At 39.7% G+C, this 24,500-nt stretch overlaps 1 protein-coding gene across 14 annotated transcripts in view; it reads left to right on the top strand.

Moving 5' to 3' along the window:
- grip1 (glutamate receptor interacting protein 1) overlaps positions 1 to 24,500 on the top strand; it is a 239,011-nt gene that overhangs the window by 203,776 nt on the left and 10,735 nt on the right. For 7 of the 14 annotated variants that reach the window (XM_074625897.1, XM_074625896.1, XM_074625899.1 and 4 more), the window contains 15 exons: positions 12,954 to 13,034; positions 15,151 to 15,286; positions 15,729 to 15,874; positions 16,143 to 16,226; positions 16,331 to 16,406; positions 16,500 to 16,645; positions 16,851 to 16,998; positions 17,352 to 17,521; positions 19,080 to 19,217; positions 19,340 to 19,489; positions 20,422 to 20,608; positions 21,588 to 21,733; positions 22,473 to 22,553; positions 22,875 to 22,944; positions 23,822 to 23,967. In XM_074625897.1, the coding sequence (XP_074481998.1) occupies positions 12,954 to 13,034; positions 15,151 to 15,286; positions 15,729 to 15,874; positions 16,143 to 16,226; positions 16,331 to 16,406; positions 16,500 to 16,645; positions 16,851 to 16,998; positions 17,352 to 17,521; positions 19,080 to 19,217; positions 19,340 to 19,489; positions 20,422 to 20,608; positions 21,588 to 21,733; positions 22,473 to 22,553; positions 22,875 to 22,944; positions 23,822 to 23,967 (1,905 nt within the window). Of the gene's footprint in view, positions 1 to 5,087; positions 5,333 to 12,953; positions 13,035 to 15,150; positions 15,287 to 15,728; positions 15,875 to 16,142; positions 16,227 to 16,330; positions 16,407 to 16,499; positions 16,646 to 16,850; positions 16,999 to 17,351; positions 17,522 to 19,079; positions 19,218 to 19,339; positions 19,490 to 20,421; positions 20,609 to 21,587; positions 21,734 to 22,472; positions 22,554 to 22,874; positions 22,945 to 23,821; positions 23,968 to 24,500 lie in introns of those variants that run through there. The other 7 variants (XM_074625900.1, XM_074625904.1, XM_074625898.1 and 4 more) reach the window with 6 other exon arrangements.

Here is a 24,500-nt window from a genome sequence, read left to right as displayed (position 1 = left end):
ACCTGTTGATGATGTTTTGGTTTTAGAAATGGTAGTAGTTTTAGTTGTATTAGTAGCAGTAGTAGTGGTATTTGTAGTACCTGTTGATGATGTTTTGGTCCTAGAAGTGGTTATAGCTTTTGTAGTAGTGTTAGTATAATAACAGTAGTATTTGTAGTAGTAGCTGTTTTTTTTAATGTTGTTTTGGAAGTAGGCCTAGTTGTCGTATTAGTAATATTAGCAGTAGTAGTAGTAGTAGTTTGTAGCAATAGTAGTAGTAGTAGTTTGTAGCAGCAGCAGTAGTTGTAGTACTAATAGTTTGTCCAAACTTCCAACTTCCCAGAAACTTCTCATCAGTAAATATTAACAGACACGTCGCTGGTTTCAGTCTGTTCATGGAACTTGTTGACAATACAAAAAATACACAATAACAGCAACTTTAAAAGAGTTGTTTAATATAAATCCAGGTTTCTATTTTTCAAAGTAAAGTGTCTCAAAGCGTCCAGCGGATGATTTAAATCTAAATAAATATAAAGTTTATATTTCTCTCAGTAAAGAGGTTTATGTGAAGTGTAGTTGTTGGTGTGTTGTTGATCACAGAGCTGTGGGTTCGTCCCATCTGGTCCTCTCACACATGTAAAGCTGACAGTCTGACTGAGACTGAGACACTAATTAAAGGTTTACACATCCGTCCTCTCATCCTCTGCTGCTCTGGACTACCGTTATTATCACCATCACACAGTGTGTGAGTGTGTCATTATCACCATCACTCAGTGTGTGTGTGTGTGTGTGTGTGTGTGTGTGTGTGTGTGTGTGTGTGTGTGTGTGCTTACATAAGGAGATGTCACGGTGACTCAAACACGCGTGTTTAACTTTGGGCGGTGGGTGTTGACACACACACACACACACTGTCAGTGTTATACTGTGATTTGCTTATTTTGAAATGCTGGAGGCTGTGATGATAACCTGTAATGAGTGTGAGTGTGAGTGTGTGTGTGTGTGTGTGTGTGTGTGTGTGTGCATGTGTGTGCATGTGTGTGCATGTTTGCATCAGTGTGTGTGTGCGTGTGTGTGTGTGTGTGTGTGTGTGTCTTTCATCTCTCAAAATCACTCTTTGTACGGTGCAGGGTCGCTCTCTTCCCCTCAATTATTCATCAGCTTGTTTCCATGGTAACAGCTGCAGCCGCTGTGTGTGCGTGTGTGTGTGCATGTGTGTGTTTTGGGGGGGGGGTTGATCTGACAGCAGTGGGACGGGCTTCATCAGATCGTTATACTGTATTATTACATCTGATGTGTGTACAGGGACGACTGTTAGACCTCTGAGACTCTAAACAGGAAGTAACAGTAGTAGCAGTAGAAGTACTACTACAGGTAGTACGAGTATTTAACTGCAGCTACGTTATTCATCTAATTTAGCCATTTTGGACTGAAAGCGACTACCGCACGCCAGTAAAACGTCCGTCTACAAAGAGCCGTACAAAAGTAAAAACTAAATAATTTCTATTCTATGGTCATGTTCTACTGAAATGTTGAACAAGAAAATATTCTAAATATATTAAGTGTTTTCAGTCCAAAATGCGGCTGTTGTCATAAAAACACTGGAGTTTCGTCTCTTTGCTTCTTTACTCATAGCTGGTTCTGATTTCTGGGGTTCTAGCTGGATCTAGTGGTTCTGATTTCTCCGGTTCTACATGGTTTTAGCTGGTTCTGATATGTCTTGTTCTTGCTTCTTTCTTCTGATTTCTCTGGTTTTACATGGTTTTGTCTGGTACTGGTTTCTGTTCTACATGGTTTTGGCTGGTTTCTTTGGTTCTACATGGTTTTGTCTGGTTCTGGTTTCTCTGGTTCTACATGGTTTTGGCTGGTACTGGTTTCTGTTGTTCTACATGGTTTTGGCTGGTTTCTCTGGTTCTACATGGGTTTGGCTGGTTTCTCTGGTTCTACATGGTTTGGGCTGGTTCTCCGGTTCTACATGGTTTTGGCTGGTTTCTCTGGTTCTACATGGGTTTGGCTGGTTTCTCTGGTTCCACATGGGTTTGTCTGGTTCTGGTTTCTGTTGTTCTACATGATTTTGTCTGGTTCTGGTTTCTCTGGTTCTACATGGTTTTGTCTGGTTCTGGTTTCTCTGGTTCTACATGGTTTGGGCTGGTTTCTGTTCTTCTACATGGTTTTGGCTGGTTCTGGTTTCTGTTGTTCTACCTGGTTTTGGCTTGTTCTGGTTTCTCCGGTTCTACATGGTTTCAGCTGGTTCTGATATGTCTTGTTCTTGCTTCTTTCTTCTGATTTCTCTGGTTCTACATGGGTTTGGCTGGTTCTAGCTGGTTCCGTTGGCTCTAGCAGAGTTAACACCTTACTTAGTTTTAGTAGTTTTAATAGTACAACCAGGAGGAGACATACTAGCAACAGTGGTAGTAGTATTAGTAGTACTACCACTACCAGGAGGAGTTACAGTATATTAGAAGTAGTATCAGTTTTTGTAGCATTAGCAGTAGTAGTAGTAGTAGTAGTAGTAGTAGTAGTAGTAGTAGTAGTAGTAGTAGTTGTAGTTGTAGTAGCGGTAGTAGTAGTATTAGTAGTAGTAGTAGTTTTAGTTGTAGTAGCAGTAGTAGTAGTAGTAGTGGTAGCAGCAGTAGTAATGAAACTTATGAAATATAATATTTCATTCAGAAGAAGTAAATCTTGAGCCTTCATATCTGCCCTTAAACCTGCTATTCGACAAGTACTTCAGCAGTAGTTGAACATAAATATAGCAGTAGTAGTACACACATATAGAAGCAGTACAGTGCAGTATATCTACAGTATACTGCTGTGCTGCCATGTTGTCTCCAGCAGGGTGCGTGATAGGCTCAGAGTGCAGCTGATAACCTGAGAGACCAGCAGGAGGCAGCACAGGTCAGACCAGACCAGAACACCTCTCCAACCAAACCTCTGTTATATAATCACACATTTATCATGTCAGTGTGTTGAGGAGCGGTCGAGAGACACTGACAGAGAACTGAGAGAGAGAGAGAGAGGGCTGTGTTTAATTCGCCGCATGTTGACCTGCATTTTACTGCAGTTACGATAACATCACTGTTAATACCTTTAATACACACACACAGACTAATCTGGTGTAATCTGCTGCTGGGACACTGACCCACATGTCTGACCACTTCACTACCTGCTGGACCAGGACACGCCTCCTCCTCCAGTCTCAGCCAATGACGGTGGAGAGAACGCAACAGCTGTTTTCTTATTGGTTCATATCGCTGTCAGGAAAAAACACAGTATAGCAAATATTCATACTTATACTAACACTGTATTACAACCAAATCAGGTTCACTATAATAAAACTAAATACTACTACTATAAAAAGCTAGTAGTGTAGTAGTACCACTGGGTTCAATGAATTATTTAAAAATGTGTTTCCACTCAACCTCTGTGCAGATAGTTGTGTGTTTTTATCTGTTGATGGCTATGGAGGACAAAACATGCCAAAATAAAAAATAAATAAATAAATGATTAATAAATATGTCATTAAATGTAGCAAAAATAATTTAAAAAATAAATGTAGGCATTAATTAGGTGATAAAATATGACATAAATTGATATTCATGTTATAATTTGCTTCTTTGAAACAAGTACTCCAATATTTTAATGAGTATTTCGATGGTTTAATGAATACTAGTATGACTAAGGTGACATCTATGGAGGACGGAACCTGCCAAAGTAAAAAATAAAAAAATAAATAAATGACTCAATAAATCAATAAATATGCCATTAAATGTAGAAAAAAAATCATTTTAAAAATAAATGTAGTCATTAATTAATTGATAACATGTGACATAAAGTGATATTTCTGTTTAACTTTGCTTCTTTATTTAATTATCTTTGTATTAACTCCCTTATTTATTTACTCTTCTGTTTAATTTTCCCTTTTATTTATTTCTGTATTTATTTTTATTCATTTTAAAATGTATTTATTTATTTTTGCATTTGTTTATACTTTATTTATTTATCTTTTACTAATTTATATAAATAAGTTTGGGGAAGTAAATAAGAGGTGAAATGCAAAGGGTAAATCATGCATAAATAAATAAAAAAGAAATTAAAAATGAGATGAATAAATAATTAAATAAATAAATAATATCCCTGACGATGTCATAGTTATGTCATCGGAGTTACCTCAGCTTGGACTGGGAGAAATAAGTGTTGAGTTGCATCATGGGAAATGTAGGAGTCAGTGTTTTTGGAGTTTGACTCCAGTACTGCAGACTAAATGTCAGGATGTAGTACTTCTATCAGTACTACTAGTACTACTACCCTCTCTTCCTTTCTTCTGTCCTTCCTTTTTTCCTGTCTTCCTTCCTTCCTTTACTCCTTCCCTCCATCCTTTCATCTTTTCTTCCTTTGCTTCCTTCCTTCCTTCCTTTACTCCTTCCCTCCAGCCTTTCATCTTTTCTTCCTTTGCTTCCTTCCTTCCTTTATTTACTCGTTCCCTCCATCCTTTTATCCTTCCTCCCTCTATTCCTCTCTTCCTTCCTTTATTTAGACCTTTTTCCTCCTGCTTTCTTCCTTCCATCCTTTGCCCCTTTCCTTCATTCTCACACCCTTTCCCCCTCTCCTTTCTTTCCTTCCTTCCTTCCCTCCATCCTTCCTTCTTTCTCATTTAATTTCCTTCCTTTTGTATTTCTTTCCTCCCTTGATTTACGTCCCTTCTTCTTTTATCATTCCTTCCCTCCATTTGTCCTCTTCCTCCCTTCGTTTGCTTCTTTCCTCCATCCTTGAATTATTGCTCTCCTCCTCTTTTTCTACCTCCTTACGTTCATCCTTTTGTGTCTATTAATTGCATTTGTCTCCACTTTCTTTCCTTCATCCCTCCATCCATCCAGCTGCACAGCAGAGGGATACAGCAGCCTCCCTCTCTCCCTCCTCCCTCTGCCTCTCCGTCATCCCCTCCTCCTCCTCCTCCTCATCCTCCTCATCCTCTTCATCCTACCATCTGCGCAGACTCTGCCTCCCCCTCCTCCTCTGCCTCATTTCATGGAAGAGCTTCACATCTGCAGCGCTCTCTCTCTCTCTCTCTCTCTCTCTCCATCCCTCCCTCCCTCCTCTCTCTATCCATCTCTCTCTCTCGTTAGCTGAGCCTCAGGAAGCGTCTCCATGACGGTTTCTGTTTGAGGAGGTCGTCCGTCTCGCGGTTCGCTCGCAGAGGAAGAGGAGGAAGGAGGAGGGTGGAGGAGTAAGAGGAGGTGTAGTTTGTGGTGGCTGCATCTGCATGGCGCTGGGGGGGGAGGCGACGCTGGGCTCGGCTACACCATGATCGCCGTGTCGTTTAAATGTCGCTGCCAGATCCTGCGCAGGGTGAACAAAGGTAGAGAGACACAGAGAAACACTGAGAGAGAAAGAGAGAGAGATGGAGAGAGTGATGGAGGGTGAAGCATGTTTGCATGTAACATACGTGTGATGGTTGTAAACTGCTGACATTGAAAAGTGTGTGTGTGTGTGTGTGCGTTGTGTGTGTGTGTGTGGAGAATGATTTCCTGCTGGATTCATTCAGTCGATGGCTGCAGGTTGCTCTGGATGAGAGACCTTCAGAGTGAGTGAGAGCAGCAGTGAGAGAGAGAGAGAGAGAGAGAGAGAGAGAGGAAGCGTTGCATCTTATTTTCCTGAATGTAATATTCATATTGTGTATTATCAGGAGAGAACGGAGGAAACCAGGGCAGACAGACGGAGAGAGAGCGAAACAGCGTGTTCACGTTTCTCTGGTGAAGCCTCAGATGTTTTTTCTTTCCTCTGAAATATTGTGAAGACTCACTGGTTGAAGTATTCAGATTATTAAGTAAAAGTAGAAGTACCATGATGTAAAAAAAATACTCCTTTACCAGTGGTGGAAGATGTTTTTACTCAAGTAAAAGTAGAAGTACCATGATGTCAACAAATACTCCTTTACCAGTGGTGGAAGATGTTTTTACTCAAGTAAAAGTAGAAGTACCATGATGTCAACAAATACTCCTTTACCAGTGGTGGAAAAATATTTTTTACTTAAGTAAAAGTAGCAGTATACTACGATTTAAGGCTGCAGCTATTGATTATTTTCATTATTGATTATTTCCTTGATTAATCGATTAGTTGTTTGGTCTATAAAAGGTCAGAAAATGGTGAAAAATGTTTATCAATGTTTCTCAAAGTCCAAGATGACGTCCTCAAATGTCTCAAATGTTCAGTTTACTGTCATAGAGGAGGAAAGAAACTAGGGCTGCGACGATACACCTATTTCCCAATTCAATACTATCATGATAATTGGGTGCCGATTCGATATGTATTGCCGATTTTTTTATATTTTTGTTAACTTTTTTAACACTAGACCATGGGAAAAAGTTGAATCATACACTTCTAGGGACTTTTACTTTGAAAAATATCTAAACTAATACAGTAAAAATGTTTGATTTTCAGTATGTATGTAGTCAGAGATGTCCTAAAGTCAAATATATCAGTCATTGTCAGGAATTATTTATTATCCAGCAACCCAAAAATCAAACAAATTAGTGGTATTTTCTTTTTAATTTATAAGGGACATGTAATGTTTTATACTTCTGGTAAATATAATCCAATCAATCTTATTATTATATATGTATTTTGTATATACAGTTCCCTTTGTTAACACCTTATTTTGTAGCAGAAAATACTCAAGTAAAGTACCTCGAAAACACACTGGTAAAAGTGTTCGATGAAGTATTCAGATAAAGTAGAAATACTCTCTTTCTCTTAACTACTGCATTACAAATTTTACAATTTTAAGTAAAAATACAGAATTATTTGCAGCAAAATGTACTAAAAGTGTAAAAAGTAAATCTACTCATTATGCAGATTTATCTTAATATTGTAGTTGGTCAAGATTGAACTTTTAACTACTTTATACACTGAAATCTATGACAATGAATCATGTTGTTTAAGCTGATCTCATGTTTTATATATAAAATCTTGTACAGTAACCAGTGATTTCAGTGGTCAGTGAAGCTCTAACGGAGCAGTAATGTGTGTTTTTGGTCAGGTGACCTCTGCTGCTGAAGGTCAGACAGCTGTCTCTGGACCTGAGGCACATCTAAATATTAATATTATCCATGTTGTCTCCTGGTTCAGGAGGAGGTTTAGCTGCTGTTTACTTCAGTACGATGCTGATTAAAATGTTTATTCTCTTTATCGACTAATCCGTCAAATATTTATTTTCAATTCATGAATGAAAAGTCAGAAAAAGTAGCTCAAGTTGACGTCTTTAAATGTCCAAAATACGATCATATAAAACAGAAAATCTTCATATTGGAGAAGGTGGAACCAGCGACTGTTCGATAGTTTTCTTGATTAGATCATTAGTATACATATAAAGATTGATTTTGTTGATTAATTGGCCAATCGTCCTGCATTTTGGTCCTACACGTCACTATTAAGGATATCTTTCTGCTGCTTTTATTTACTTGTTGAGGGAGTTCAGAAGATTTGAAGATTAATACATTCTCTGGTTCCATCGTTTTAAATGTGAAGACTTTTCTTTGTCGTACATTATATTAAATTTAATATCTTTTAGACTGTTGGTTGGACATAAATCTGAAGATCTCACCTCGAGCTCTATTGTTTGATCTGTTGTAATGAATAATGAAAGTGTTCCAGCCCAGATATATATACGATAATAGTATAGTTTCCATGTTCCTTCAGGCGGAACACATGATGTTCATTTCATCATTATACACCTGCAGGTGCAACCCTGTTCCCATTCAACTAAACTGCTTCCTCAATTATGTTTAGAGGGAAACGTATTTTAGAATAGAATAGAAAATACTTTATTGTCTACTTTTTGCATGAGAAAAGTCTGCTTTTTTAACAAAGGACACGTTAAAACACATTTACATAAGAACACAATATAAGCTAGATTAAAAGGTGCAGCAGCAGGTAGTCGATGGTGAGGACTAAATCAAGGTTAAATAAATAGATATAAAATGCCTTGAGCTGAGGTAGCCGCCTGGCTTCACAAAGTATAGCTGTTCTTATGTAAGATACTTTATGGCGACAAGGACAAATTTTCTATAGATGTTTTCGTCTGTACGTTTGCTCTGAGGGCAGTAAATGAAAGTGGTGATTAAAGGCAGTGTTTTTTATTTTATTCAATTTTATTCATTATGATTAACCGCTCATTGAGCGCTCTACACACTAGAATGTCGTGTTAATAAGTGCTGGCAAATAAGCCTATTTATATACTTGATCATCCACAAAGTTGTTTATTTTTCAAAGCATGTATATGTATCTTTTCCTATGCAAAATGTTAAATTAATTAATCTGTATGTATGTTTTATTTTATTAATTTTGTGTTTGCTGGCTTGTTTATTTTGTATTTATTTTATTTTTTGTTATTTATTTTATTCTTTTGTTATTTACATTTTAAATTTAAATTTTTGTTTTTTTACCGATGAATTCTTTAGGTTTTCTAGTTTCATATGATACGAGTATATTCACTTTAGCTTTAACATTGAGCCGCTGCAATTTAAAAATCACAAGTTGCCTTAATGCGTTAAAGAAATTAGTGGCGTTAAAACAAATTTAAGTTAACGCGAAAATAACGTTAACATTGACAGCCCTAATAATAATACATCATCATTTATTAGTTGATGATATTTTCCGTTAATAATCTGAATCCGTAAAGTAACTAAAGCTGTCAGATAAATGTAGTGCAGTAAAAAAATACAATACTTACCTCTGATAAGTAGTAGAGTAGAAGTATAAAATGGAAATACTCAAGTAAAGTACAAGTACCTCTTGTGTTGCATTCGTGTTAGTTGGAATTTGTTCAAACTTAATTTTTTACACTTACACTTGTACGTCCTGTTAATTAAATTATGGTAATTAAAAATTGATCATCACTGAGTCACCCTAACCCTCAGTGGATATTAAATATACAAGTAATAACATATTTCAGCTTGTGGGTGTTAAGCAGCAGACGTCAGCTGTTAGGGAAGTGTTATCTCTTTTAAGACCCAGACTCCTCGTTAAGCTTTTTCTGGTGCTCGACCATCAGACGGGCAAGTGTTAATTGTCTGTGGGAATAAAGCTGACGCACCGATTACTTTATTACCTCAGTAAACATTGTAAACATGAGTTTATGGTCTCAATCACTAGTTTCAAGTCTTCTTCAATACAGCATGATGTTCATTTAGTACATTATGTTCCCATTTAGAGTCAAATAGACCATAAAGCAGGGGATGCTTTAGGGCGGGGCTACCTTCTGACTGACAGGTCGCTACCATGGCGATGTCCGGTCTGGGAGTTGTCCGTGTTTTCGTCTTAGAACTTTAACCCTTTCACAGTGTGTTTTCACTTCATGAAAGTTGATTATAACACTTTGGTCGCCAAAAAATGTCTTATTCAGCATTCAGTTGCACTTAGCTCCGCCCTCTCGTGTCACTTCTGGTTGACCAAGATGGTGATGGACAAAAACCAAGATGGTTACTACCAAAAACCAAGATGGTGATGGACAAAAACCAATTGGAGACGGCCAAAATGCCGAACTCGAGGCTTCAAAACAGCAGTCCACAAACCACTTTTACTTGTAACAGAGTAGAGTTTCACTGTCTGGTATTAGTACTTTTACTGCAGTAAAGAATCTGAATACTTCCTCCACCACTGAGTGTGTGACCTTGTTTAAGCAACTGTTGCTCAGCAATACGAGCTCATATTATTCATATATTATATAACGTACTACAGTGTGTAGTGTATAGTATTATATATACAGTTAATGTGTGTGTGAGTGTGTGTACTGTAGCTGAGACTGAAAGAGAGATGCTGCTGTCCTACATGTGGAGGCAGCGCAGCTTTCATCTTCAGTTAGCTATGGTGAGTGTGTGTGTGTGTGTGTGTGTGTGTGTGTGTGTGTGTGTGTGTGTGTGTGTGTGTGTGTGTGTGTGTGTGTTTTCATTGTGTCTCTGAGCTCAGCTGCTGGAACCAAACAGAACAGAATAGATGTAGAGCAGATTAGAATAGACTAGAACCACATCAAATAGAACCAAACAGAAGACCAAAAATAGAACAAAAACTGTAATAATAAGATCAAAGAGAAGCTGATTCAGGATTCTGGAGGAAGTTTGAATGATCGTCATCCTGCTGATTTACAGACAGAAAAACTTCACCAACAATATAACAGCAACTCTTCTGATGTTGCCTGTAAAAGTCTTTTACACACCGGGGACGAGAAGAAAAAACAAAACCAAAATACCAAGCCTGTCAAAGTTAACACGATAATAACACGTTAACGCAAATTAACGGGCTCAATTTTAAAGCTAAAGTGAAGATACTGGTATCATATGCAACTATAAAAACCTAATGAATCCATTGGTACCAACCATGCCATACTAGCTTGTCATGAAGGAGGTTAAATAACGCTCCAAACTTACGCTAAATTTTGACGAGGAAAAACTGTCATGGCCATTTTCAAAGGGGTTCTTTGACCTCTGACCTCCAGATATGTGAATGAAAATGGGTTTTATGGGTACCCACGAGTCTCCCCTTTACAGACATGCCCACTTTATGATAATCACATACAGTTTGGGGCAAGTTATAGTCAAGTCAGCACACTGACACACTGACAGCTGTTGTTTCTGGACAATATTTGTCATTGTTTGTGTTGTTAATTGATTTCCAATAATAAATATATACATACATTTGCATAAAGCAGCATATTTGTCCACTCCCATGTTGATAAGAGTATTAAATACTTGACAAATCTCCCTTTAAGGTACATTTTGAACAGATAAAACGTGTGAATATTTTGTGTTAAATCGTGATTAAATGTTTTAATCAATTTACAGTCCTAATTTTAAGCCCTATCGGGATGTTTTTCCTCAACCTAACTAAGTGGTTTTGTTGCCTAAACATATGACGCATAAAAAGCCTAAAAGACATGCTGGAATGTCCTTAAAATGACGTGCTATTTTTACGCCTTCCAATGAGATCAGGTCGATACAACAGAAATAACTGATGTAACGCTACCGCTTATCTTATATTGTCAGGTTTTATAGTATACCTTTCACAGCGAATACATGTAATCTCTTATACGTATGTCCATGGCATAATTAACGTGGAAATGAAAGGTTCTCTTGTCTCTATATTTGTTGTCTTTATAATCTTTACTTTGTTTGTAAAAGAGGCCAAGATATCCGAGAAAATCTATTGATCGCTTGAGCAATAGTCATTATTTTATTGGTTGGCCTGTTTTTATCGGCATCTGAAATCTGTAGAAATTAAACCAGCTGCAAAATACGATTTTTGTTTCGGATTCAGTGTTTGGTTTCATCCAGTTTATGGTTATCGTTTTATCGTTTTCTGTAAACTGAGGATATTGTGGGTTCACCTCAAATTCTCCAATCAAATCTCTGCATTCAAATTGATCTGGAGTCACGGTTCATGTCTTAGCTCCGCATCTGCTGTCTCATCTGTGTGATGACATCACCAGGAGGGTCTCCCAGCGGACTGCTGGGATTGGTCCTGACTCAGATAGACCACTGCGTTCTCCACAGGGATTGGTCGCTGTACTGATGAGGTCACCCCTCTCTGGCAGTAGTTTCTTTATTCATGAGAACAGGATGACTCTACAGATCTCCCAGCAGCAGACCAGTCAGTTAACCGGTCAGTTTTCAGAGCTTTGTTAGAGGCTAACAAGTAGCATCATCTGAGTTTATCAGTATCTTTAAATCAGATAGCATCTTAGCTCTGAGATGTATTTCTGTGGTGGAAGCTCTGTGATGTCTGATGATGATGATGGTGAGTACAGATGCATTATGGGAACCTGTCAATGACCAATCAGAAGGGTAGATGTTGTAACTCGTGAGGTTTCTGTCTGTTGTGGTTTGTCTGTGAACTCAGAGGTCATGATGATTGTTCTGATGTTAACTTAAATCTCTGTGATGGATTAACTGAAGCTTAAGAAAACCAGTTAGGTCAGCTGGTAGTGTTTCAAAACCACTCAAAATAACTGGTCTGGAGCCAGTTAGAGCCACTGCTAGAGCTCCAGTACCAGTTAAATGAGCAGGTAGAGCTTCTGAACCATTCAGAGGAACTGGCAGAACTTCAAAACCAGTTAGAAAAAATGGTGAAACTTCTGAACCAGTTAGAGAAACTGGTCGAGCTTCGGAACCAGTTGAAGGAACTGGTTGAAGGAACTGGTTGAGGGTTGAGGTTTGGAGCCAGTTAGAGCCACCACTAGAGCCTCTAAACCAATGAAAGGAACTGGTAGAGCTCCAGAACCAGTTAAAGAAACTGGTCGAGGTTTGGAGCCAGTTAGAGGCACTGATAGAACCTCTAAACCAGTTGAAAGAACTGGTAGAAGTTAAAAACTAGTTAGATGAACTGGTAGAGTTTCAGAACCATTCAAGGTAACCGGTCAAGCTTCAGAACCAATTAGAGGAACTAGTAGAGCTTCAAAACCACTCAAAATAACTGGTCTGAAGCCAGTTAGAGCCACTGCTAGAGCTCCAGAACCAGTTAAACGAGCTGGTAGAGCTTCGGAACCAGTTAGAGGAACTGGTAGAGCTTCAAACCCACTCAAAATGATTGGTCTTGAGTCAGTCAGAGCCACAAGTAGAGCTCCGGAACCAGTTAAATGAGCTGGTAGAGCTTCAGAACCATTCAGAGGGTCTGGTAGAACTTCAAAATTAGTTTGAGAAATTGGTGAAACTTCGGAACCAGTTAGAGAAACTGGTCGAACTTCGGAACCAGTTAGAGCAACTAGTTAAGCCTCAGAACCAGTTGGAGGAACTGGTAAAGGGCTTGGACCAGTTGCAGGAGATGGTAGAGCTTCAGAACCAGTTTAAAGAACTGGTAAAGACTGAAGAGATGGAGCTTCAGACCTACATACAGGAACCAGTAGCACTTCAGAACCAGTTAAGAGAAATTGGTTGAGCTTCAGAACCAGTTAAAGGAGTCAGAATAATATGTGTGACTTTGTGTTTCAGATGAGGGGCCGTACGCAAAGCACTCTGCCGGGTCGAGACCTCCAGATGGAGCGCTGGCCATCAGGAGGCAGAGTATACCAGGTAAAATGATTATACGGTATACTTTATTCTCTGTGATGTATTCTATCCACTCCTTCCCTTCCCGTTCTCTATTGGTTCTGCTCTGTGTGGTTCCACCAGCAGAGCTAATCACGATGAAGATAACAGCTCTGAAAATAGAACACAATGTTTTCCATCCGTGTGACCTGCAGGAAGATGCTTGCAGTCGCATTTTATCTCCTCCCACCTGGAGCTGGTGGCCTACTTACAACCGTCACACAGCTGCAATCACACGTTTATAATATAATATAAAATCAACATGACGTCAGAGAGCTGTGACAGTGCTGAACAACCTTCAGCTCGTTGTTTCTTCAGTCATTAATAAATAGTTAGTTAGTCAGTTAAGGAACCAGATAGAGCTTCAAAAGTAGTTGGAGGAACTAGTGGAGCTATAAAACCAGTTAGAGGATCTGGTGGAGCTTTGAATTCCAGTTGATGAAGCTTTAAAGCCACCCAAAGAAACTGGTCAATCTGATCTTTAAACCCCATTAGAGCAACTGGTACAGCCTTGGAACCAGTTAGAAGAAATTGTAGATGTTTAGATCCAGTTACAGTAACTGTTCCAGCTTCTAAACCAGTTAGAGGAACTGGTAGAGCTTCAAAACTACAGTAGTTGGAGGACCTGGTATAGCTTTAAAATTTGTTGATGGGCGAACTGGTAGAGCTTTGGAACCAGTTGATGGACAAACTGGTAGAGGTTTGGACCAGTTGATGGACGAACTGGTAGAGCTTCAGAACTAGTTGGAGGAACTGGTAGAGGTTTGGAACCAGTTGATGGATGAACTGGTAGAGGTTTGGAACCAGTTGATGGACAAACTGGTAGATCTTCCAAACTAGTTGGAGGAACTGGTAGAGGTTTGGAATCAGTTGATGGACGAACTGGTTGAGGTTTGGAACCAGTTAGAGTAACTGGTTGAGGTTTGGAACCAGTAAGATTAACTGTAAGAGATTCAGAACCAGACGAACTGAAACCAGTTGATGGACGAACTGGTAGAGCGTTGGAACCAGTAAGAGTAACTGGTTGAGGTTTGGAACCAGTAAGATTAACTGTAAGAGATTCAGAACCAGACGAACTGGTAGAGCTTTGGAACCAGTAAGAGTAACTGGTAGAGCGTTGGACCAGTAAGATTAACTGTAAGAGGTTCAGAACCAGATGAACTGGTAGATCTTTGGAACCAGTTGATGGATGAACTGGTAGAGTTTGGGAACCAGCCATTGTTGTTTGTAAATGGTAAATGGACCTGCATTTATACAGCCCGCTTTTCTAGTCTTCCGACCACTCAAAGTGCTTTACACTACATGTCAGCATTCACCCATGCTGATTCAGAACCGTGTCAAGAAAAGCGAAACGGTGCTTGTAGTAGAATTTAAATGACAGCCGGATGCTGAGAAGCTTTTTCAGACTGAGAGTGGCTGAAACAGAGCAGCTCTTTTCCTCTGAGAGGAGCTTTTGTTGTAGTTCAGCGTGAAGTTAAATGGCAGTTTGTGAAGTTTCACCTCTAAAAGTTTCTCCCGCCGCCGCCGCAGGAAGCCGGTTAATGTCTGATCATCAGAATAGAAGATTTTTGGGGGTTTGTCTCTTTCAGACCGAGTCAGAGCTGACGTTTTAGAAAAGTTGAAAAGGACACTGGCGCTCTTTGTAAATCCTCTTTGGAGGAAGAAGACAAGGGAGGAGAAGAAGACAATGATGGTCACCTCCGGAGATCAGTCGTCTTAATCCTGTCTGAATGAAAGAGGGTGATGCTCGGCCTGATTAATATTCAAATACTACATTTCAATGAAATCCTGCTGTCTGTTTTATCACCTGAGGGCCGGTCACATCACATTGTACCAGGTCTGCTCTCCCTTTTCTCTCTCCATCTCTACCGCTGTTAAATATTTCAGCCCTTTGATGAAATATAGATGGACGACAGAATAGGCGATGACTTCACTTCTCGCCTTTTTCCCGGATTATTATTTTATTTCTCTGAGCCGCGAGGGGATAAAACTATGAAGTCATAGAAGATGGAATAAATAAAAGTGGAAGTGCAGTAGAATAGGTTTATGGGTGATGAAGACTGTTGGACCAATCAGCTGTCCCTGTGTGTGTGTGATGTAGATGAGTTTCGGGGCTGCTCGGTGGTGGAGCTGATGAAGAAGGAGGGGACGACGCTCGGACTGACGGTCTCAGGCGGCATCGATAAAGATGGGAAGCCCCGGGTTTCAAACCTGCGACAGGGAGGCATCGCTGCCAGGTAACAATCATCTTTAGTATCTTTCTGTTTTATTATCTTCAAACATTTTATAACATTCTGGATCTATTCTGTAGCAGATAAGTTCACAAATGATATCTAATGATATTTTCATCGCTGGTAAAACTCACTTACTGCTATAAACAGCCTTTTAAAATCATATTAAATGTGTTTTAAAGTTCTAAACTAGGGCTGACAATCGATTAAAATAGTTAATCGCGATTAATCACACATTTTTATCTGTTCTAAATGTACCTTTAAGGGAGATTTGTCAAGTATTTAATACTCTTATCAACATGGGAGTGGACAAATATGCTGCTTTATGCAAATGTATGTGTATAATTATCATAAGAAATCAATTAACAACACAAAAACAATGACAAATATTGTCTTTTAGAGCTATATAATTGTTGTATTAGAGCTGATGTTTTGGCTGTTTGTGCAGGAGCGACCAGTTGAACGTTGGCGACTACATCCGAGCCGTTAACGGCATCAACCTGGCCAAGTTCAGACACGATGAAATCATCAGTCTGCTGAAGAACGTCGGAGAACGAGTCGTGCTGGAGGTCGAGTACGAACTACCGCCGGTCTGTAAGTACTGCCAGATAGTAGCTATAGAGACTGTCGGGCCATAGATTCTAACTTACTGATATTTGAGAGCCGTGGTCGGGGCCATAGATTCTAACTTACTGATATTTGAGAGCCGTGGTCGGGGCCGTAGATTCTAACTTGCACAAACTTCCCCCCTCAAATCGCCTACTGATCGTACTATAAGCAGAGCAGCAGTGTATTAAGAGTGTACTAAGTGTGCTGGAGGTCAGAGGTCATGTTGATGTGTTGGTGTTGTGGTGTGTTGCAGCGGTGCAGGGGTCAGGGGTCATGTTTAAGAACGTAGAAGTCACGCTTCACAAAGAAGGGAACAGCTTCGGCTTCGTCATCAGAGGTGAGTAGAGCTCAGTGTTGTGTGTGTGTGTGTGTGTGTGTGTGTGTGTGTGTGTGTGTGTGTGTGTGTTGTTATAAATTAATACATGACGTGTGTGTTTGCAGGTGGAGCTCATGAAGACAGGAACAAGTCACGGCCGATAGTCATAACAACAATCCGGCCTGGCGGTCCGGCTGACAGGTGCGTCACCTCTGACCTCTCTGTCTGACCTGAAGGGTTTTTGTCCCTCTGTAGAAACTAAAAACCCTCCTCTCTCTCTCGCTCTCTCTCCAGAGAAGGAACCGTGAAGCCGGGCGACCGGTTGCTAAGCATCGATGGGATCCGTCTCCACGGCAGCACGCTATCGGAGGCCATGAGCATCCTGAAGCAGTGCGGGCAGGAAGCCACGCTGCTGCTGGAGTACGACGTCTCAGTGATGGGTCAGTTTAAATTCTCTGTTTAATCTTCAATATTAATGAGATGAGTCACTATCAACTACTCTCAATCATTAATCTGATCAATGCACTGATATTTAATCAATATGGTGAATATCATCTGCATAAGTAATATTATTTATTAGCATTCAGAGAGTAAATATTAAAGGACCAAGAACTCAAACCGTATTTTTGTTGTTTCCTGTGTCAGATTCGGTTGCCACGGCGTCCGGGCCGCTGCTGGTGGAGGTTGCCAAGGCGACGGGCTCTAGTCTGGGCGTGGCTCTGTCCACCTCATTGTTCTGCAGCAAGCAGGTCATCGTCATCGACAAGGTCAAACCAGCCAGCATAGCAGACAGGTACCTGACCTCTGACCTCTGACTCCTAACAGGGAGGCACTTTTTATTGATTCAGATACACAAATAAATAATGGTATTATATTGTTTTGGAGGTTCTAAACTTCGATCTTTACAGTGTGCATCAACTTCATAATCACCTTTTGTCTAATACATGTAACACAGACACAAGTATAGCCTCCCTTCCATTTCAACGTCAGCGCCCAGCAGCAGAGTAGAGTAAATATATTTGGTAACGTTAACTAACCACAGAAACACACTTCTTCTTCTTCTTCTTCTTCTTCTTCTTCTTCTTCTTCTTCTTCTTCTTCTTCTTCTAAATCTTCTTCTTCTTCTTCTTCTTCTTCTTCGTGTAGGTGTGGTGCTCTTCATGCAGGAGATCACATCCTGTCTGTTGACGGGAAGTCGATGGAGTTTTGTTCTCTGGCTGAAGCCACTCAGCTGCTTTCTGCCTCCTGTCAGACCGTCCGCATGGAGATCCTGCCACAACACCAGGCCCGACCGGCCCTGAACGCACCACAGCACGGTATAAACAAATTATATATAATATCTGAATACTGGGGTCCCTAAACAGTCTTGAATTACATAAATTGTGTCTCACTGTAAAGCTGAGACTCTTGTGGATCCAATGAGCCCGACTGTATTCATGTGTGATGATGTTAGTCCCCATAGTAGCCATTTCATTGTAGTGAAACTTGACCTCACTGTATAAAATGACCGGTGGTGACCTCTAGGATAATCACAGTCTCATGAAACTTTACAGCCACAAACTTCAGACCTAGAGCATTCAGAGGATGGATGGCTTTCCTAGCTAGATTGACAATAAGGAGGTTTCTGAGCAGTTTACACAACAGAAGCGCTCGCCATCCAACCGCCGAAAAATGAAATTCTTGCAGAAATCTCCAAATGTCAAATGTTTTTGACACCAAATCACAGCATGGCTTTTTCTATAGTGTTCCTCAAGGTCTTGGTGTCTTAATGTGGTATTTTGGAGGGGTTATTGGTCATTTTTATCAATTTTCGAGTGGTAAAAAACGGTTACATTTAGCACCAAATCTGTGTAACAAATGATATCAACCCAAAAATTACTGCAACAACTTATGAGACATAATAGAGCGTGAGAATAACTTAACAACTTGACACACAGTGCTGAGCTGCATCTCAAATTAATCTTCAGGTTCCCAGCTTTCAGATGATGTACACCACTTCTATGTTGACCTGCTATCTCCCCCTAAAGACCCCCTGTACCCCCCTAAAAAAGACTAAAATGGCTCTATTGTGGGTCTCAGAGGGTAATACAGGCACAGACACTATTCATGTTAATATTAAACACAGGGTGCTGCTACTGAGTGTTTGTTATAACACACACCCTATGCTTCAGTGTTTCTTAGTCCAACGGATGAGCAGGCACATTTTTTTCTTTTTTTAAATCTTATCTGTTAAGTATTTCATAATACAATAGCAACAATATGCCGAGGAGGATTCAGAACATAAGCCTGTTTATCTAACAGCATACGGGCTGCAATCTGTCCCGTCCACAATTCAACAGAAGGGATGATAAAATACATTTCTCGGCCAAAGAAGAAAACAATGGTGAACAAACACGATGAAAATGATGAAAAAAATATCTCCAGTGGTAAAATTGAACAAATACAGAATTGAATAATAGACTAAAAATAAAATTAAAAATAAAAATACTTCAAAATGAGCTCCAGCTCAACCAACCACAGTAAAATCCTGCTTGACGTTACCAACCATAGTTACCACGATCTGAACAGGAGGCAAATTAGTGCGCAAGTTGTTTTCATTAATTTAAACTGTACTATTAAATATTAGCAAGCAACATATAAAATATAAAGACGCAGCAAACAGTCTGAACAGAGCCTAAGTCCCCCGACCGGCCCTGAACGCAACACAGTATTCTCACATACAGGTAAATAATTCAATAAAAGATTACATAAATAAGATGTAATCTTTTATAAAGCTGTGATCCAGGCAGCTCCCTGACCTCTGACCTCTGACCTTTCCTCCTGTCTTAACCTAAACACCCTACTCTGTGTGTGTGTGTGTGTGTGTGTGTGCAGTCAAGGTGCAGCGTAGTCCCCGCACCCTCCCCTGGGAGACTGGAGGCTCCGCTCCCATCCTCCCCCCCTACCACTACAACACGTACCACCCCGACCAATCTGGTGCCAGATCGCACAACCGCCACACAAACAACCCTCGTACGTCCGCCTCTCTCTCTCTCTTCCTGTAGTGTGATGTTTTGTTGTCAGAGTGAGACCACCTCCTCTTCCTCATCTTCATCATCATCATCATCATCATCGTGGTCTCTCTCTCTCTGCAGCTCTCAGCCACTCGTTCTCTCCCGGCTCCATGTCGGCCTACAGCCTCTCGTCCCTCAACATGAGCACCCTGCCAAGGAACATGTATCCCACGAGTCCACGGGGCACGCTGATGAGGAGGAAGGGCAAGAAGAAGGACTTCAAGAGTTCCTGTGAGTCTGACCTCTGACCTCTGACTGTAGCGCTCTGGTTTCCGAGATCACTGTTGATCTTTTTAAAGTATTTCAACCTGAAACAAAAAGGAGACCCAGGTTGTAACCAGTGTTCAACCTCCGGGTCTGAGAAGAGAAGCCAATGCTGAAGTGGCTTAAACCTGCATTCTCTCTACTGGCCAGCAGGGGGCGACTCCTCTGGTTGCAATAAGAAGTCTGATTGTATAGAAGTCTATGAGAAAATGAGTCTACTTCTCACTTGATTTATTACCTCAGTAAACATTGAAAACATGAGTTTATGGTCTCAATCACTAATTTCAAGTCTTCTTCAACACAGCATGATGTTCATTTAGTAAATTATGGTCCCATTCAGAGTCAAATAGACCATAAAGCAGGGGATGCTGTAGGGCGGGGCTACCTTGTGACTGACAGGTCGCTACCACGGCGTTGTCCGGTCTGGGAGTTGTCCGTGTTTTCGTCTTACAACTTTAACCCTTTCACAGTGTGTTTTCACTTCATCAAAGTTAAACGCCTAAACATTTCTTATTCAGCGCTCGGTTGCGCTTAGCTCCACCCTGTTGTGTCACTTCTGGTTGCAAAAAAAACAAGATGGTGACGGACAAAAGCAAAGATGGCGGTGACCAAGAGCCAAGATGGCGACGGACAAAAACCAAGATGACGACAGTTAAAAGCCAAGATGGTGACGACCAAAAACCAAGATGACGACGGTTAAAAGCCAAGATGGTGACGACCAAAAACCAAGATGGCGACGACCAAATTCCATGATGGTTATGACCAAAAACCAAGATGGCAAATGCCAAAATGCCGATCTGGAGGCTTCAAAACTGTAGTCCACAAACCAACGGGTGACGTCACAGTGACTATGTAACTTGTTGTTAACTAACAGTCTGCCTTTACTCTCTCTCCGCCAGTGTCTCTTGCGTCCAGCACCGTGGGTCTCGCCGGTCAGGTCGTTCACACGGAAACCACGGAGGTGATGTTGCTAGGCGACGGCATCATGGGGTTCGGCCTGCAGCTGCAGGGTGGAGTCTTCGCCACGGAAACGCTCTCCTCGCCGCCGCTCATCGCTTACATCGACCCCGACAGCCCGGCGGAGAGGTAATGAGACTCAACATGATCCATAATGATACTACTACTACTACTACTACTACTACTACTACTAGGGTATGGAGGACTAAAGCTGCCAATATAATAAATAAATAAATGACTCAATTAATTAAAAAAAAAAGAAATTTATAGGGAAATAAATAAAAACTGAAATAAATGCAAACAAAAAAGAATAAATTGGGAAATACTTAAATATGAATAAAAAATGTATAATTCGTCAAATAAATACATTTTATTAATTTAATTCTATTTCTGTGAATATTTATTTATTTTCGAATGAACCTGCACATTTACTTGAAGCTTTTATTTCTACGTTTCTTTCTGTATTATTTTATTTATTTATTTATTTATTGAGTCATTTATATTATTTATTTATTATAATGGTACCTTTAGTCCTCCATACTACTACTAATATTACTACTACTAATAATAATGATATTAATAATAATGATGGTAATTTACTGTACATGGCATCTTTCATACACATAAAATGCAGCTTAAAGGGCTTTTCAAAATATAGTTTAAATATCAAAATACGTTCAAAAAGAAGGAGGCAAAATAATAATAAAATGAACAATTAAAAAATATAAATTAATAAATAAAATAATAATCACATTTTTGTGTTTTAGATTTAAGTAATATATAATTATTATATAATATACACATATATAAATGCAAATAATATAGTTTATTTATTTTATTATGGTTTAGTATTTTTATTAATTTAACTGTATTTTATTTATTTTTGTAATCATTTTCATCTTGTATTTTATTCTATATTTGTTATGTTATTTGACATCAAATTTTTGTTTAATTTTTTCAATATATTTAAATGTTATTATACTTTTGTTTTCCTGATAATAAACTTAAAAAAATCGTATCTATCCTGTAAGCTACACACACAGAAAATGTATAAATAGATATTAAAATATTTAAATTTGAATAAAATGAAATGTGTGTGTGTGTGCAGGTGTGGTATCCTGCAGATCGGCGACAGGATTTTGTCCATAAACGGAGTTCCTACTGAAGACTCGACTCTGGAAGAAACTAATCAGCTGCTCAGAGACTCGTCCATCACCGCTCAACTCACACTGGAGATCGAGTTCGACGTGGCCGGTAACCTCACACGCACACACACATGCACACACACATACACACACACACACACACACACACACACACACACACAGAGTTTAGTTCAGTTTATCTTTAAAGAAACAGATGCAAAGTATCGTCAAAAGTTAAAATTAAAACTGCTGTGAGACAAATCCGCCGTCTGGTGTCTGTGTTTACTTCTTCTTTTCTGGTGTCTCACTGTAATCTGTCAGACTCTTTGTCACAAATATCCTCCAACGCCTGAGCTGAATAAAATAACACGTAGTCACTAATGACTCACACACACCGTGAAGGAGTTACTGTATGAGATCTCACTGATGCTAATAACAGGTTACAGCTCCACTGATATAAACAACCATATGGACCTTAGCCTGGTCCCTCTATGGAGGACGAAACCTGCCAAAAATAAATGAATAAATAAATAAATGACTCAGTAAATGAATAAATATGTCATTAAATGTTGCAAAAATAATATAAAAAATAAATGTAGCCATTAATGAATTGATAAAATGTAACATAAATTGATATTTCTGCTTTAATTTGCTTCTTTATTTATTAATGTATTTATCTTTATTAATTTTTAAATGTATTTTTTTATTTTTTTATTCGTTTATATATTTATTTTTGCATTTATTTTATTTTTATTTTTAAATGTATGCATTCATTTATTAAATATTCACATATTTATTTCTGCACAATTTATATAACTTTTCTCTGTCTCTCTCTGTGTGCCTCTCAGAGTCGGTCATTCCCAGTTCAGGAACGTTTCATGTGAAGCTCCCAAAGAAACCCGGAGTGGAGCTGGGAATCACCATCAGCTGTGAGTAAACACACATTCCTCCGTCTGCAGGCTGTCGGATAAAAATAAATAATTAAAAATGATTTCATCATGATATATTCTCCTCATGTTGTGAGACACATTTGTCAGTTCAATATTATATGAGACCTGCTTTGATTTCCTTTTTCCTTTTTAACATTTAATCATTATCTGGAGTCGTAGTGGAGTAAACAAACTGAATTATTCACTGTTTCCTGTTTGAACTTTTCTCTCTGTGTGAAATCATCTGTAACCCGTCTGTGTGTCTGTCTCTCTATCTGTCTGTCTGTCTGTCTGTCTCTCTATCTTTCTGTCTGTCTGCAGCTCCGTCCAACAGGAAACCAGGTGATCCTCTGATCATCTCTGACATCAAGAAAGGCAGCGTCGCACACAGGTACACACACACAAGACACGCTTTACTCGCCCAAGTTGGACCGCCGGTATCATTTGTGTTCATTTGCTCTAGACGCGCCGGAGAGGATGAGGAGCTCGTCTCCATAGATACCAACAACTTTTCCAACCAAACGCCGTCGTGTCTGGGTACATATCACCTGGCGGCGAGCTGTATTCACATACAGTGTCATTGACTGACTGTATCTAGCAAGCCACACCTCGCTACTGCGGATCAAAATTATGCCGAAATAACAAAATGATGTTGATTTCTAAGAAGTCTGAATTCATTTTTTGTCAGGTCTGTCTGCAAGATAACAAACAAACAACTTTTAAATTGCTTGTTTTCTGAATGGAGTTTGGATCGATCAGTGCCAGGATAAGTTGGAGCCTCTTTTCCAGCACGCTAGAATAAACTTTCCTGGGGAGGCTGAGCAGTGTGATACCCCGATAATTGGAGCACACCCTTTGGTCCCCATTTTTAGAAATGGGAACCACCGCCAGTATCTCGGTGTGAATCTCTTCCACCCTTTGGCGACCTCTGCCAAGGATATGGACAAGCCTCATAATTACCTCATAATTGTACTTAAGTACAGTACTTGAGTAAATGTACTTTCGCCACTGCTAACAGTAGAGTGTCAGCTGGGTTGAAGCTCAGTCAGCTGTCTGTAGTTGGTTGGTTAATTAGGCTAACAGTCCAGGTCAGTATGTATGTGTGTGTGTTGTGTTTTGTAGGTCATGTGTTTTGGAGTGTGAAGCAGAAAATGTGAGTTAAAGAGCTTCTGTCAGCAGGTAGCATCTGTTATATCTGTTTTACAATGAGGGAACATTTCAGAATATAAATGTTAGATAACGTTTCTGTGTTTGTTTGTTTTTTTCAGGACGGGAACGCTGGAGCTCGGCGACAAGCTGCTCGCCATCGATAACATCCGGGTGGAGAACTGCTCCATGGAGGAAGCTGTTCAGATCCTGCAGCAGTGTGAGGAGCTCGTCAAACTGAAGATCCGAAAAGACGAAGACAACTCGGGTATGAAGTTTATTTCACCTCTATCAGTGTGTTGTATATTTATGGGAAGTAATGACAGCTGCATCCTCTAGAGGGCACTAATTAGACTCTAAACTGTGTTCAATTTACCCAAACAGTGGTGGAATGTAACTAGGTACATTTATTCAAGTACAAATTTGAGATAGTTTGTACTTTTCTTGAGTAATTTCTTCTCAGAGTTTCTATATCAGTTTAAGTGTACGCTATATTTAGAATATTTTCAATGCTTAACCTTGCCGTCAGCCCTTTCTGACGGGGAACTGAAGCCGTTATATCGCTCTCTTCAAAACCACCAGACTCTATTGAGAAAAACAGTAATTTAACGTGGCAGAACACGGGTGTTGCTGGTCTACTGCTGCCTCAATCGGTTAGTTTGTTTGTGTTATTGTGTGACTTTGTTGAATCTGAGCTAACCTTTTAAAACACCAAAGTCACTCAATAACACAAACTAACTAGCCGATCGATGCAGCGGTAGACCAGCAGCTCCCGTGTTCTGAGAGGTAAAATTACTGTTT

The sequence above is a fragment of the Sebastes fasciatus genome, chromosome 23 (genome assembly GCF_043250625.1).
Source record: "Sebastes fasciatus isolate fSebFas1 chromosome 23, fSebFas1.pri, whole genome shotgun sequence".
Classification (NCBI taxonomy): Eukaryota; Metazoa; Chordata; class Actinopteri; order Perciformes; family Sebastidae; genus Sebastes; species Sebastes fasciatus.
This window is presented reverse-complemented; position numbering and strand designations above follow the sequence as displayed.